At 41.2% G+C, this 15,701-nt stretch overlaps 1 protein-coding gene across 2 annotated transcripts in view; it reads right to left on the bottom strand.

Annotated features, from left to right (window-relative positions):
* EMB976 (Tetratricopeptide repeat (TPR)-like superfamily protein) overlaps window positions 1-15,345 on the bottom strand; it is a 441,215-nt gene extending 425,870 nt beyond the window's left edge. For both annotated transcript variants that reach the window (XM_089433417.1, XM_089433413.1), the window contains exon 1: window positions 14,511-15,345. In XM_089433417.1, coding sequence (XP_089289543.1) covers window positions 14,511-15,083 — 573 coding nt within the window. In that variant the 5' untranslated portion in view covers window positions 15,084-15,345. The remainder of the gene's footprint in view (window positions 1-14,510) is intronic.
* Between the last annotated feature and the right edge of the window lie 356 nt (window positions 15,346-15,701).

Below are 15,701 nucleotides of genomic sequence, written 5' to 3'. Positions count from 1 at the left end.
CTCTCCTTCTTTTAGCCATTGAACTCTAGATTTTTGTCTCCAAAATATTTCCTCTTGTTTACACAAATTTTCCCAGTCTTGATGATGTTTCTCAACTTGATCACTTTTGTCTTTATCAAAGCCTTCCTTGATCATGGCTTGGTTGAGTTCCTGCATTTTATTTTCAACAGATTTCTTTCCAACAAAAATATTGCCAAAATCATTCTTATTCCAATCTTTAAGCCTCAGCTTGATGTGCTTTAATCTTTTGTGTAGAAGGAACATTCTTGTTCCCTGAATCTGCAAATCTTTTGCCCACCATTTTTCAATATTGCTGATGAATTCTGGGTGTGAAAGCCATATATTCTCAAATCTGAAAGGTCTATTCCTGGGGGTACCTATGCCTTGGATCTCCATTTGAATCGGCCAGTGATCTGAGCCTCCAAAGGGAAGAACTCTCGCTATTATTTCCTTATCTATGAGCATAAGGTCCTCAGAGATAATGAATCTATCTAACTTGGAGGCTACATGAGACTCTCCTCCTCTTTTATTGTTCCATGTAAAGAGGCCATTGTTTGTTTCAATGTCAACTAGCTTCATATTATCTGTAAATATTTGAAAGGCTAAAGAGTCTTTACTTAGAGCTCTGGTTCCCCCTTTTTTCTCCGAAAGTGATTTGATCATATTGAAGTCCCCTCCCATGATCCAAGGTATCCCTGCATGTCTTTCCCTGAGATCCACAAGGGAATCTATAAACCTGAGTTTATCATCTATCCTTTGAGGGCCATAAACATTCGTGACTAGATAGGTATCCCTATCTCCTACAGGCTGAATAACCACTGATAAATAATTCCTAAATGCCTCGACATCTATTATGCTAATTCTTTGGGGGTTCTAGAGAGTGAGAATGCCCCCTATTGTATTCTCTGCTTTAACTTCTAGAAACTCAAATCTACTGAGCCATTTGCTATGTATTTGTCTTAACTTTTGAATGGAACATTTCGTTTCCTGGATGAAAATTATATCCGGAGCTGCATGTTTCAGTCTATTACTAAGCATTCTCTGTTTTCTTTTACTGCCTAGACCTCTAATATTCCAAGATGTGAACTTCATAATTAAAGATTTGTAAAGGAGTAGCTGGCTAGATCTTTCATCTTACCTGAGTCTATCATAAGCTTTCCACATTCCATCAATAGCTCGTTCTACTTTTTCCTGCCTCTTTTCTTTCCTGGGTTTCTAGGTGCTAATCCCGGAGTAGTTTTTATCATTTTCACACCTTCGTTACTCTGCCTGTCAATGTTTTTTCCCCCTCCAAACCCTTAGCCTAAGTTTTCCATAAAAACAACTGTTATATTCTATTGAACTCTTCTTGAGGTAACGATTCTACCCCACCCGTTGTTCCCTAAATCAAGAACCCTTCCAGATCTAGGTGTTCTCTGTCAAGAATCTCCTGTAGCTCATGGTCCTCCAGTTCCATCTCACTCTGGGTCATTTCCTGATCCATCTCCAGTTCTGTATCACTCATCATGATCCCTTTCTGTTTATCATTTTCCTATGTTTGTTCACGATTTTCTTCTTTCTCCTTCTCCCCAGGACTTCCTTCCATTGCTTGATCTTCTGTTGTTATTTCTTCATCCTCTTCAAGAACTTGGAACTGGTTCTGACTAACCTGTTGTCCTTCATTTTGGTGTTGCTTTGGCCCTCTTTTGCCGCCTTTTCCTCTATGTACCACTTTGTGAAAGCTATTAGTGTCTTTCATTGTATTAGTTTTGCTCTTGTTCTCTACTTTACTGAGAGGGCAGTCTCTGAGTAGGTGCCCATGTTCATGGCATCTACAACATCTGAACGGAATATGCTCATAGTCTACTGTTTGCACCCATTCTTCATCAAAAACTTCCAAGATTACCTCATCCGGAAGAGCTCCGGATAGATCCATCTCCACACATATCCTTGCAAAGGAAGTGTATTTTCCCCTTCTTGTGGCTTCAGAAGCTTTGATAAACTAACCTAATTTATTGCCTATGGCAGCTAACGATTCAGTTTGCTAGTAATCAAGAGGTAGAGAATAGAGTCTTACCCAGACCGGGACCGAAGTAAAAGTCTCACGCTCTGGGACAAAATTCATCATCCATGGCCGCATATAGAGACCTGCTGTTGTGTAGAAGTAGGGCCCTCCTTCAAACACTCTATCTTTATCTTCAATATTTGTGAACACCACAGTGAAGAATCCCTTTGACCCAAGATGTAGATCAATGCTCCCTTTAGGTTTCCAATGGTATTTGATCCATGTTTGTAAAGCTTTTTCAGTGGGCCATAATCCCATGAATTTACAGATGATTGCATAAGTCCGCATGTGATCCCTGTGCGCCTGCAGCGCAGGATCATTTAAAACTACTCTAGGTGTGATTTCAGCTTTGGGTTTACAAGGTCCCTTTTGTCTTTTGTCTTTTGTTCCTTGTTTTTTGTCATCTTCCTCCTTGTCTTTTGTGCTATTATTCTCCTTCATTTTGGTGCCATCTATCTCCTCTTCCATATTTCTTCTTCCTTCCTCAACAGTACCTCTGACATTTTCTGGAGGTTTCTTGCCCTTATTGGCCACGGCCTCCTTATAGGAGGGAGTGGAGCTCCCTCCTCTGCGTCCTTCCATGGAGAACAACCCCTTCAGCACTTTGAAACCCTAGTTGTTTGCTCTCCGCTCTCCCATTTTCCTCCCTCACCTAGTTTTATATTAATACCCATTAATATTTTTATTTTCCCAAGTGTAGACTTAGGAATCCATTAAAAATATTAATTATTTTAATATCTCTCTAACCGAATGGAATTTCCCTAAACCATTTTTGGGTCTTGGAGATCTCATGTGCTTTAGCCTCTCCACCAATTTTCATGGCTAGAGCACATCCGATGCTACACCAAATCAACATTGGGGAAAAGTTGCAGGCGCGACAGGCTGTGGTACATTGGGTCGGGTCATGCAGAGGTCTATCAGGCAGACAGGTTGCAAACCCGTAGTACGCAGAAGTGACACGAAAATACGACGGGCGCGGGTCAGGACGTGTTGAGTTGCCGACGAGCGAACACGAACCTGTGAACAATGCTACGTGCAGACACGTTGTGACAAAGGATTGGTGCACAGCTAAGTTACCAGATCCGGCATAGGTAGCAGGAGTATTGCTGGATCCACGGATCTGAACCGGATCCGGATACGGATACTCCAAAAATACGGTTAAAATACGTATTTTTTAAATAAACGATTTTTGGAAACGGACAGCCTTTACAGGATACGGATCCCGCTGGTGGCTGCCGGAAGCGGTGATAGGGTAGCCGAAAAAGTTAGAAAAGGCAGAAATTTTTTAGGTTTCGTATTTCGCTTTAGGTTTAGATATTGTGGTCCCCGTATATATTATAACATTTCCTTTGTCGGGACTCTGCTTTGCTTTGTCCGCTTTTCTTTTGTCGCCATTCAGCAGTCGGCCCCTCCTACACACAGTTATTCGTTCCGGGCTCACCGCCGGCCCCTCCTGCACACGCTTTTTTGTTGCGGGCTCACCGCCGGCCCCACTGCACGCAGCACCATTCACGCCTCTGTTCAGGCTGCTGGCCCCCCTGCACGCAGCATTCAACAGCACTATTCACGCTCGCACACAGTCAGGCAGCACTATTCACGCCCGCACAAAATTTAAAAACGCCAAGGGTTTAACAAGGTAATTAAATTTTTAATATTCATTTCTTGTTAACAGTTATAGAGTGTAGTGTTATATTAATATATAGTGTAGTGTAGTGTATAAATTTACTATTTAGTATTTAGTTTTAGTTTAGCTTTACAAACCTGTCCATAATGTTTAGTTTTACTGTATTCAGTATTTAATATTTAGTATTTAGTATTACTGTATTTAGCATTTAGTATTTAGTTTTTACTGTATTTAGTATTTAGTTTTATAGTTTATGAGTCATAGACTATAGTAAAATTTAAATTTTAAATACTAATTTAAATTTTTAAATTGTCTAGTGGTAATTTTAAATTACTAATTTAACTCTATTCAATGTCTCAAGCCATCATTCAATGTCCTAAGCCATCATGCTATTTAAATTTTTAAAATGTATTTAAAATTTAAATTTAATTTTTTTTAATGTATTTACAATTTAATTTTTAATTGTTTATTGATAATATATTATAATTTGACTTTTATATGCAGTTGCAAGTAACCAATAGAGTCTATACCATTATCATAATGGAACCATCACAAGATTCACAAAATGAGCATAGTGAAGGGGAAATCATCAAAACAAACCTAAAATCTCCTCTATGGCAGTATGTGGAGATTATTGGAAAAAATCCCGGAGGTGGTTCATTTAAATGCAGAAGTGCAATGAATGCGAAGATATAAAAAAATGGCTCATATACTAGAGTGAAGGCCTATCTCACCGGTAAAACTAACACAGGGGTGCAAGTATGCACCGGGCCAAAAGATGCAAATGGCAAACCTGGCCAAGGTTTGAGTGCTGGAAAAATGAAATTCTATGCATCTTTGCAAGAAGCTACTGATAGAAAACTTGCTAAGGGAAAACACCCTGTGCAAAGTTCTACAACTAGGCCTCCATTGCCATCTAGGCCTGCTGCTACATCTAATAAAAGGGCCACTCTAGGCCATCTTGAAGCGTGTTTCAATAATCAAGGTAGAGACATAGCTGATGAACATGTAGCTCGTTGCATCTACGCAAATGGGCTAGCATTCAATTTGGTGTGTTCCCCTTACTGGCAACAAATGATTAAGGCAGTTAATGAAGCGCCAAAAGGGTACAAAAGCCCTGGATATGAAAAGGTCTGCACTACCTTGTTGGCATCAGAGAGACAATCCATGGATAGACAGCTACAAGCAATCTGAGATACATGGGCAGAAACAGGGGTGTCCATCATTTCTGATAGATGGAGAGACCAAAAAAACTGCCCATTAATTAATGTTGTTGCAGTATGCCCCCAAGGGGCAATGTTTTCGAAGGTTGTTGATTGCAGTGGAATAGAGAAAGATGCATCTTTCATATCCACAATTCTTATTGATGCAATAGAAAGCTTGGGGCCACATAATGTTGTCCAAGTCATTACAGACAACGCACAAGTTTGTAAAACTGCAGGTTTGATTGTGGAGGGTCGATATGATCACATCTTTTGGACTCCATGTGCAGTCCATTCATTGAACCTTATGCTTGCCAAGATTGGTGAGATTGAATGGATTAATGAAATATATGTAGCATCAAAAGAAATCCAAATGTTCATAACAAATCATTCAATGTCCCAAGCCATTTATCGGGGTTTTGCAAAGTTGGAGCTACTAAAGGTAATTTTTTTAATCAATACTATTTGTATTAGAAATTCTTATTTTTAATTACAAATTTATATATGGTTTCTCATTTGAGATTTGGCCTTTTGAAACTTGTAGGTTGCTGAAACTCGTTTTGCCTCCCACACTCTTGTCATAAAGAGACTTGTGGAGGTGAGACAAGCACTACAAGCAATGGTCATTGACCCTCTTTGGGAATCATGGAGGACTTCTGTTAAATTGGCAACTAGGGCCAAACTCCATGTGGGTCGGCTTATTTATGGCAGCTGATATTTTTATTGGATCCCTCTCGTCGAGAGGTGTAGGATTGATCCAAAGATCATCCGATTCCGATAAGTATTTATGGAGATATGAATTTATTTTGTTTATGTAATTATTATCAAGCCGACCAGCACTTATGTAGGCTCTAGAAGCCCAACCGACGTGTCTATTCAACCGCTACAAGTTAGTATAAATAAAAGAGGATTTGATGTCATTTGAGACATACATTATTGTGGTGATCTCTTCCTCTCCACGTTTTGGGTTTTTGGAGCAGGAGAGAGACACCATGAAAATGTACGCTGGCCTATGATGCCCTAGCCGCAGTAGAAGGTGCCCTAGCTACAGGTCAAAGAGGAGCCTTAATCCACTCTTAAGGAAGGCTCTAATCCGTTGAAAGAAGAGATTTAATCCACACTTAATGGAGGCCCTTATCTGCTGTCCAAGAGGCTCTTATGCGCAGTCAAGGAGGAGCCTTAATACACTAACTGAAGAAGCCCTAGAAGCTGTAATGGAGAAGTCTATACGCAGCAAGAAGAAGGCTCATCATTCGGTCTACAATTGATGCAAAGGAGACTGTGCTTGGGGGCAAAGAAAAGGAGACAAAGGTAGCTGCAGAGAAGTCTGTCCATAACCGTAGTAATGCCATAACCGCAGTGATGCCTTAGTCGCAGCGTGCCCTAGCCGCAGAGATCTGGCCACAATAAACCCTAGTCGCAGAAATCTGGCCGCTGTAAAAGAGGTCACATATACAGCCAAAGGAAACGTTCTATTCACATTGCCATTGTGGTAGCCGCAGTCATAATGTTGTTCAAACCATTATACACTACGCATACATAAGGATATATATACGCAGGGCAGACAATACAACCGCAAGATTTGTATATGCAATAATGCAGTCACGCAGGCAATTGCATATGTATATATATATGTAGTCAATATAGATAAGAATTTCGCATACTTCCTCACGGAAATTTCAGGTGTGGTAGCCACAGTCAAAAGATAAGGTATTCGTATATGCACTGATCTAATCTCAGGTACAGCAGACCTGCATTCAAGGGTGATAGATCACATTATAGACTACAACTCAGATTATTATAATCCGCAGATCACAGATTGATGGATCAGTTAGAAGGTTGGACCTAGCCACTGCCAAGCAGTTACAGCGTGGAGGATCCATGTTAATGGCACGTAGCTGTAGGTGCTGACATGTATATGAACTAAAGAATGATGCACATTAATAAAGGGCAGCATGTTAAAGGGCAGCATGATAATGGGCAGTATGATGAACATGGACAGCATCATGAGATATATGGGTTGGATGATGAATATGGACATCATGAGGTATATGGGAAGTATGATGTAGATCATGGACAACTGATCTCATTGTTATACTAAATGATCTTTGCTCAGATCTAGATAAGTCAAAGTGTTGACTTCTGTTGTAAATGTACTCTCTCTCTTTCTCTGCTGAACTTTGAAGATAAAAGAAGAATTGATCAAAGGGTTTCCCCACACATTGTGGGGTTTGTCCCTGGCTCGCGCCACATCTTGTGTCCTCTTGTCTTGGCTTGTCTTCTGCGTTTTATATTTATGTTCTATCTGCAGTTTATCGTAATGCTGATGTGATCGCTAACTGTGAAAATTTAAATAAATTGCTCTAGCATAGAACATACCTAAACTTATCATGGTATCAAAGCTGAGGTGAAGACAATGCCCAAGAAAGAGTGAAAGAGCAATCACCGAAGACAGTTGGGACAAGACAGAAGGATCAATGGGTTCCTCATAATTCACCTAGGATGAAGTCAAAGCAGAGAATGTTATCAGAATGGCGCAGCGGAAGATTTTGATGGTCCATCTTAAGATCACTTCATTGGGAAGTTCGGATCTAAGGGTGGAAGGAAAGGCGGATGCCTTGTTGAAATAAGTTCGGCCGTTATGCGAAGGAGTGTCCGAATGGCAGAGACACATCTCTTGATGAAGATAACAATCATTCCTAGGACATCTTCAATGATCAAAAGAATGACCGGTAATGCAGGTCATCAAGGAAATGGTCGACTCTTCCTCGAAAGCAAGGAACCCCAAAATCTCTTTTATGTACCTGATCGAACCTGATGTCCATCTCAGAAATGGAAGTCAAAGGTTACACAGTGGCACTTATCGATGAAAAGGTACGTGTTTGAAAATAGATCTTTTAAATATGTTTTTGAGTTCAGGGTTGTATCAAGTTGGAGGAAGTCCACTGGGGACCATGTCCATTGACTCAACACCGGAGGTCTGTGAGTCAGATGGTGACTAGGATGCCTGAATTCAAAAAGAAGCATGAAGGTACATGTTTGAAATGTACCGAAGGAAAATATTATAAGGGGACCATTCCCCTCATGCAGCAAGTTCACAGGTTTGGAACAACCCGAGGAGTTTGAGACTCATGTATACAGGTGGAAGAAAGCCCTCTATGGCTTGAAGAAAAACACCTCGGGCGTAGTATGAGAGGATTGATAGTTGTCTAATGCAGCTAAGATTCACTAGGAGTGAAACCGATCCAAACCATTACTTGAAGGTTGTGGATGATAAACCTCTCGTACTGGCACCTATGTCTGACAGGTGCAGTCCCTCTCATTTATAGGAGACAGAGGGAGTTGGATTCTGAATATGGAAAGATAAGTTGCAAGCCTATGACTACCTCAAGGATCTTAACTTTAAGAAGTTATATGGTAGTGATGTCGGACCTTATTTGGGAAATGCCTCTGAGTTTCATAAACTCATTCGCATTGATGTTCTTGGAGAACCTCCGTCCGGACATCTGTGTTGCAGTTAGCATGGTGAGCTCATATTTGGTTGAGCCTCACTGGATTGGTGCCAAGAATCTTCTGAGATATCTTCAGGGCACAATCTCTCATGAATTGAGATACACTGCCGGAAATATGAAACCACATGATTATTCGAATGATGAGTGGGCAGGCAGTATGGAGGATCACTAGAGCACTTCTCAGTGCTGTTTCTCTTTGGAATCTACCTCGATATCCTGGATGAGCAGGAAGCAGAAGTCGGTGACTCTGAGCACCACCAAGGCAGAATACATTGCTGATAGTATGGCCTTCTGTGAGGTAGTCTGGTTGCTGAAGCTCTTCAGTGAGCTGTTTGTACACATGATGAATACCACTGTGATTCTCTGTGACAACCAGAGGTGGGATTCAATTATTGAGGAATTCCGTATTCGACAATTGCTCCAGCGGACAGACATCAGATACTGCCTTATCTGGGATATGGAAAGTCGATGAGCAAGGAGGCTCCATCGCTCTGAGATGATATACAGGTCGCTAAAGCCCCGGGGGAAAGATCAAATTTGTGATTTTCCTGAATGACTTGGAGTCATCAAGAGACCTTTGTAAAAGGGTCCTGCATGTTGCATACATTGAGCTCTGGGAGCTCTGTGGGGCTTACAGAATCTACTGGAGCAACATACAACCACAGGGTGACTCACCCTCCCTTGGTGGTGCGCACTGGAACAAGATGATTCGCTCTCTTGTGGGACAAGATGATTCGCTCTCTTGTGTAACAGGATGATTAGTTCTCCTGTGAGGCCTGGATTGATGTGTTCTCCATGGCGATTGTAGCAGGATTGATGTGTTCTCCTGTGAGGCCTGGATTGATGTGTTCTCCATGGCGATTGTAGCAGGATTGATGTGTTCTCCTGTGAGGCCTGGATTGATGTGTTCTCCATGGCAGCCTGGATTGATGTGTTCTCCATGGTGATTGTAGCAGGATTGATGTGTTCTCCTGTGAGGACAGGATTGATTAAGTTCTCCTGTCGAGGCTTCCTACCCATGCAGTCTGGGACTCATGGGAAGTACCTCTCATCTGATCAATGAGCAGGGAAATGAAGTTAGGGACCATAGTAATACCGATGGACGCATCGTTGTATCTACCGTACTCCTTACGCTAGGATGTCCTCCATTGATCTGGGATCAATGATACTGGTCTGGGACCAGTGGTAGGAGTTGTACATGCTATGACGCTGACTTCGGGTCGGCTGAAGCCTGAGACTGGTCTGGGACCAGTGGTACATACTCCGAGACTGACTTCGTGTCAGTGCAGTACTGGTCTGGGACCAGTGAGAGTGGTACATACTATGACGCTGACTTCGGGTCGGTTGAGACTGGTCTAGGACCAGTGGTACACTCTCTGAGACTGCGATACTGGTCTGGGACCAGTGAGAGTGGTACATACTATGACGCTGACTTTGGGTCGGTTGAGACTGGTTTGGGACCAGTGGTACACTCTCTGAGACTGCGATACTGGTCCGGGACCAGTGGTAGGAGTGGTACTTACTATGAAGCTGACTTCGGGTCAGTTGAGACTGGTCTGGGACTAGTGGTATGCACTCTGAGACTGACTTCAGGTCAGTGGAGAATGATATGACTCATTCTCGATCAATTCTTCTTCTTCATAGTTCAGCGGAGATGAGCAGAGCAGAGCAGAGCCAGCAGAGCAAAGCTAGCAGAGCTGAGCTGAGCAGAGCAGAGCCAGTAGAGCTGAGCAGAGCAGAGCCAGTAGAGCTGAGCAGAGCAGAGCTAGCAGAGCCAGCAGCGCTGAGCTGAGCAGAGCCAGCAGAGCTAGGCAGAGTAGTGCAAGGCACTAATGGCAGAGATAGTACAGTCGTACATATGGATCAGCGGATGGAGTTCTCCCTAGTTGAGAGGGAGTGTTAAATTGGCAACTAGGGCCAAACTCCATGTGGGTCGGCTTATTTATGGCAGCTGATATTTTTATTGGATCCCTCTCGTCGAGAGGTGTAGGATTGATCCAAAGATCATCCGATTCCGATAAGTATTTATGGAGATATGAATTTATTTTGTTTATGTAATTATTATCAAGCCGACCAGCACTTATGTAGGCTCTAGAAGCCCAACCGACGTGTCTATTCAACCGCTACAAGTTAGTATAAATAAAAGAGGATTTGATGTCATTTGAGACATACATTATTGTGGTGATCTCTTCCTCTCCACGTTTTGGGTTTTTGGAGCAGGAGAGAGACACCATGAAAATGTACGCTGGCCTATGATGCCCTAGCCGCAGTAGAAGGTGCCCTAGCTACAGGTCAAAGAGGAGCCTTAATCCGCTCTTAAGGAAGGCTCTAATCCGTTGAAAGAAGAGATTTAATCCACACTTAATGGAGGCCCTTATCTGCTGTCCAAGAGGCTCTTATGCGCAGTCAAGGAGGAGCCTTAATACACTAACTGAAGAAGCCCTAGAAGCTGTAATGGAGAAGTCTATACGCAGCAAGAAGAAGGCTCATCATTCGGTCTACAATTGATGCAAAGGAGACTGTGCTTGGGGGCAAAGAAAAGGAGACAAAGGTAGCTGCAGAGAAGTCTGTCCATAACCGTAGTAATGCCATAACCGCAGTGATGCCTTAGTCGCAGCGTGCCCTAGCCGCAGAGATCTGGCCGCAATAAACCCTAGTCGCAGAAATCTGGCCGCTGTAAAAGAGGTCACATATACAGCCAAAGGAAACGTTCTATTCACATTGCCATTGTGGTAGCCGCAGTCATAATGTTGTTCAAACCATTATACTCTACGCATACATAAGGATATATATACGCAGGGCAGACAATACAACCGCAAGATTTGTATATGCAATAATGCAGTCACGCAGGCAATTGCATATGTAGTCAATATAGATAAGAATTTCGCATACTTCCTCACGGAAATTTCAGGTGTGGTAGCCACAGTCAAAAGATAAGGTATTCGTATATGCACTGATCTAATCTCAGGTACAGCAGACCTGCATTCAAGGTTGATAGATCACATTACAGACTACAACTCAGATTATTATAATCCGCAGATCACAGATTGATGGATCAGTTAGAAGGTTGGACCTAGCCACTGCCAAGCAGTTACAGCGTGGAGGATCCATGTTAATGGCACGTAGCTGTAGGTGCTGACATGTATATGAACTAAAGAATGATGCACATTAATAAAGGGCAGCATGTTAAAGGGCAGCATGATAATGGGCAGTATGATGAACATGGACAGCATCATGAGATATATGGGTTGGATGATGAATATGGACATCATGAGGTATATGGGAAGTATGATGTAGATCATGGACAACTGATCTCATTGTTATACTAAATGATCTTTGCTCAGATCTAGATAAGTCAAAGTGTTGACTTCTGTTGTAAATGTACTCTCTCTCTTTCTCTGCTGAACTTTGAAGATAAAAGAAGAATTGATCAAAGGGTTTCCCCACACATTGTGGGGTTTGTCCCTGGCTCGCGCCACATCTTGTGTCCTCTTGTCTTGGCTTGTCTTCTGCGTTTTATATTTATGTTCTATCTGCAGTTTATCGTAATGCTGATGTGATCGCTAACTGTGAAAATTTAAATAAATTGCTCTAGCATAGAACATACCTAAACTTATCAACTTCCACTTCTGATAGAGGGCAAAAAATCAAGTCCATCATTCTTGATGATGCATGGTGGGACAAGGTTCAATATCTTCTATGGTTCACTGAACCAATCTTGACCTTGATCAGGGCATTTAATACAGATACACCTTGCTTGGGGGAAGTTTATGAAAACATTGATAGTATGTTGGAGAGGATAAGGGAAATTATCAGGGCAAGTGAAAATGACCCTCATGGAACATTCTATTATTTAGTGAAGGACATAGTTACAGAAAGGTGGAACAAAATGACCACGCCATTACACCCTCTGGCATATGCATTGCACCCTAAATACTATCATTCTAAAATTTTGTCTTTACCTAGTAGAACAGCACCAAATAAAGATTCTGAAGTGGTACAAGGATACAAGACAGCCTTGAAGAAAATTTATAGAGATATGGGAGTTGCAATGGAAGTCCGCCAAGAATTTGGAGGGTTTGTACAGTCTACTGGTAGCTTTTCAAATCCAATAGCTATGGATGATCGAGGACATCTTGATCCTATTACTTGGTGGGGCTTCCATGGTGGGGATAGCATTCATCTATCTACTCTAGCCACTAGGTTGTTATCACAGGTTGCTAGTTTCTCATCAGCTGAGAGGAATTGGAGTACATATGGCTTCATCCATTCAGTGAAGTGAAACAGGTTGGGAGTGGTAAAGGCTGAGGACCTTGTTTATGTTCATTCCAACCTCCGTCTTCTATCACATGTTGAACCAGAGTATAAAAAAGGTCCAAGCAGGATGTGGGATGTGGAGCCTGAGATCTCTGACTTGAACCTGACACTGAATGCCATGACTCACCTCAACCTACTTGAGGATATTGTTCCACCACTAGTCCAACCTACTGATGCAACTTCCTACATTCCAGGACCCCCATCATCTATTCATGATGTAGAGTTGCAATATGCAGAAGATATAGATCCATTTGAGGATATGTAAATGTATTTACTATTATCATTCATGATATTATGAATCATGATCCTTTTTGTTACTTTGTATGAGGGACGATGCACCATTTCAATGTTTTAATCTTCATATTTATGATTTTATCATTCAATGTTCTAAAAATGTTTGATGGTTTCATGGGGTATTTGATTTTTTAGCTCTAAGGTGTTTTTAAAATTTTAAATATATATATATATATATTGTACGTGACGTATCCTTGCCGTATCTGGATCTTAGATTGTGAATGGGCAGCCAAACGAAGAAACATGATGATGCAACAGTTGAACTGCGGAAGGTCGGTGGGTACGATAGGGCGTGCACGACAGGCAGGCAGTTTGCAGGATTGTGTGAAGGCAAAGAAACTTGGGGTTTCTTCAGGATCTGTGTGGGCAAAAGGCAATCGGGTTGTTGCAAGATTGTGACACGGCACTTGGTACATTTGTGCAAACCAAGGAAGTTAGTTGCCCCTCCCAAGTATAAGTGTGTATACTTGTATGCTTTATGATTTCCGCTGCATAATGATGATAAATTTTAATTGAAGTAAATGTTATTCCGTTGCATTGTTAACACTTGAAGAATTGGAAAATTGGCTTAGGCGTAGTCCATACACTCTAGTATTGGTGAAAAGAAAAAGTGTAGTGGTGTCGCACCTGCTATACGTGGCTGAAAGAGTACCACAGGTATAGGGCCGTGACACATAGCATGGCTACGAGTAAGCTAAGAAAACCCATGATGATGATGGTGGTAATGTAGAGGGAATTAAAGGTACAAGTACAAGTACAGGTATGAAGATATGATGGTTGAATGAACCATGTACACGAAGGACATCCTAGTCGACCAATGGTTGTAGTGGCTAGTGGCCCATGCATTCCAATGGATGGTTGTTTCTTTATATGGACGTCAACATTTTTGGTAATGATTGTAAATGCCAAGTTGGACCACAAATAGACTTAGCTGATCGAGATTAAAACAAATATTCATTAAGAGGGAGTGTTAGAGTTATATCTCCTACTTGTTTTAGGTGTGATGCTTTCTAAGGAGTTTGTTCCTAGTCTTTAGGGGTCATTAGATCTAGTTAGGTTGATAGATATTCTCCATTAAGTAGATTACTATATTGGTGTGAGGTTGAGAGATTTGCTCAACTAATTGATTGTGTGACAAGATAGTTTATCTATCTTAAAAAATCATTCATGTATTTATATTATAACATTATTTAAACAATACAAGTTTGCTTGTGCAATTTTAATTTATTATTGTGATAAATTATTTATATCTGTAATTAAGCAATGTCGCTTATATGGTCCACATATAGCAGATGTGAATGGGCATGTTTCTATTCTAAATGGAAACCAGCATGTGCCATAAAATACATGAATCCTCAAAAGTTTAAAACAATTTACAAAATGGCCCTTTCAATATGTATAATTTAAAAATGATGCCAAAATTTCTGAACGGACCACAAAATCAAACTCAATTGCTTAGCAGCCCATCACATTTACATTGCATCAAACATACATATGAACAAAAAAATATAAAGTACCTGAAGCTTCATCCAGGCAAAGAATTCAGCGGCAGGCCTCCAGCCTCGCTGCTCCTTCAACACAACGCACATATCTCTAAACGAAAGCCGTTCGTTATACGCCTTAAGAACATGGCGGATATTGTAAGACCCCGGCGGCTTCGAGTCCAATTTGCGCACAGTTCTGATGGCCGCCGCCACGTGCCTCTGATACTTGTATCTATGGCGGTCGTCTGTCAAAAATTGGGGTATTTGATAGGGCGTGAATTTGCTCGAATTCCAGTTGGGGTTTCTGGTCTCGCTGCCCTGGTTTTTCCACAGCTGGCTCACGCGCCTGCCTTTGTCTTCTATCAAATGCCGTGCATTGTCGTCTGAAAGAGATCTCCACCGTTTCCACTTCTCGTTCTCCTTGCTGTCGATGGGTTTCCAATCCTGTTCTGGCAATTCACACCTCAATTTCTGCTTCTTCTTTGTCTTCTCCTTCTGATCATTTGTAACTAATTTTAGCTGAGAATTGGGGGGTGACGAGGGATTTTCAAGCACAGAGTATGAGAAGAAGCTGCTCTTGAAGCTCACTGCCACTGGCATTGTCATACTAGTAATATTTTGTTTTGCTTCTCTGCTAAATCTTCTTTTTATTAAGCTACTTCATCTGACAAAATTACTCCAACAGAGCATCATCCACTAGACCAGTCTTCGTAAGAACATTTAAATATCCTACGGGATTAGGGGAGTTTCGTGCTATATTTCAAATTTTACGCTGGACAAATATTGGTTCAGGAAAATTCCATTATCCATTCCTATATACAGATTATAAGCCCACGTACAACACGTTTTACTTTAAAGCGAATTTTTGGGCGGAACCACAAGTTTCTGGTTGGTTCAACAACATTATTCGAATTACGTGTTTGATGGATTATTTGAGTTTTAGAAAAATTACATGTGATAAGTAGCAAATTACGTGTTTGATGGATTATTTGATTTTAAAAAAATATGTGTTATAAGTAGGGATGACAGTATTTTGTCATGATTTTAATAAATTGTTTTTTTTTAATTAGAATGACTCTTTACATTTATGGATCCAAAATTTAGTGACTTCTGCAAAATTTTAATTTATTTAAAAAATAAATACAACGCCACATTTTTCAAATGGTTTTATAAGGAGGGACCGTTGTATCTTGCATAACTCAAAACATCGATAAAATTCGTAGA

Source organism: Pinus tabuliformis, chromosome 6 (genome assembly GCF_031772625.1).
Source record: "Pinus tabuliformis cultivar Carrire ecotype Pingquan chromosome 6, CPIR1, whole genome shotgun sequence".
NCBI classification, from domain to species: domain Eukaryota; kingdom Viridiplantae; phylum Streptophyta; class Pinopsida; order Pinales; family Pinaceae; genus Pinus; species Pinus tabuliformis.
The sequence above is the reverse complement of the archived record's forward strand: the minus strand, read 5'-3'. Positions and strand labels throughout refer to the sequence as shown.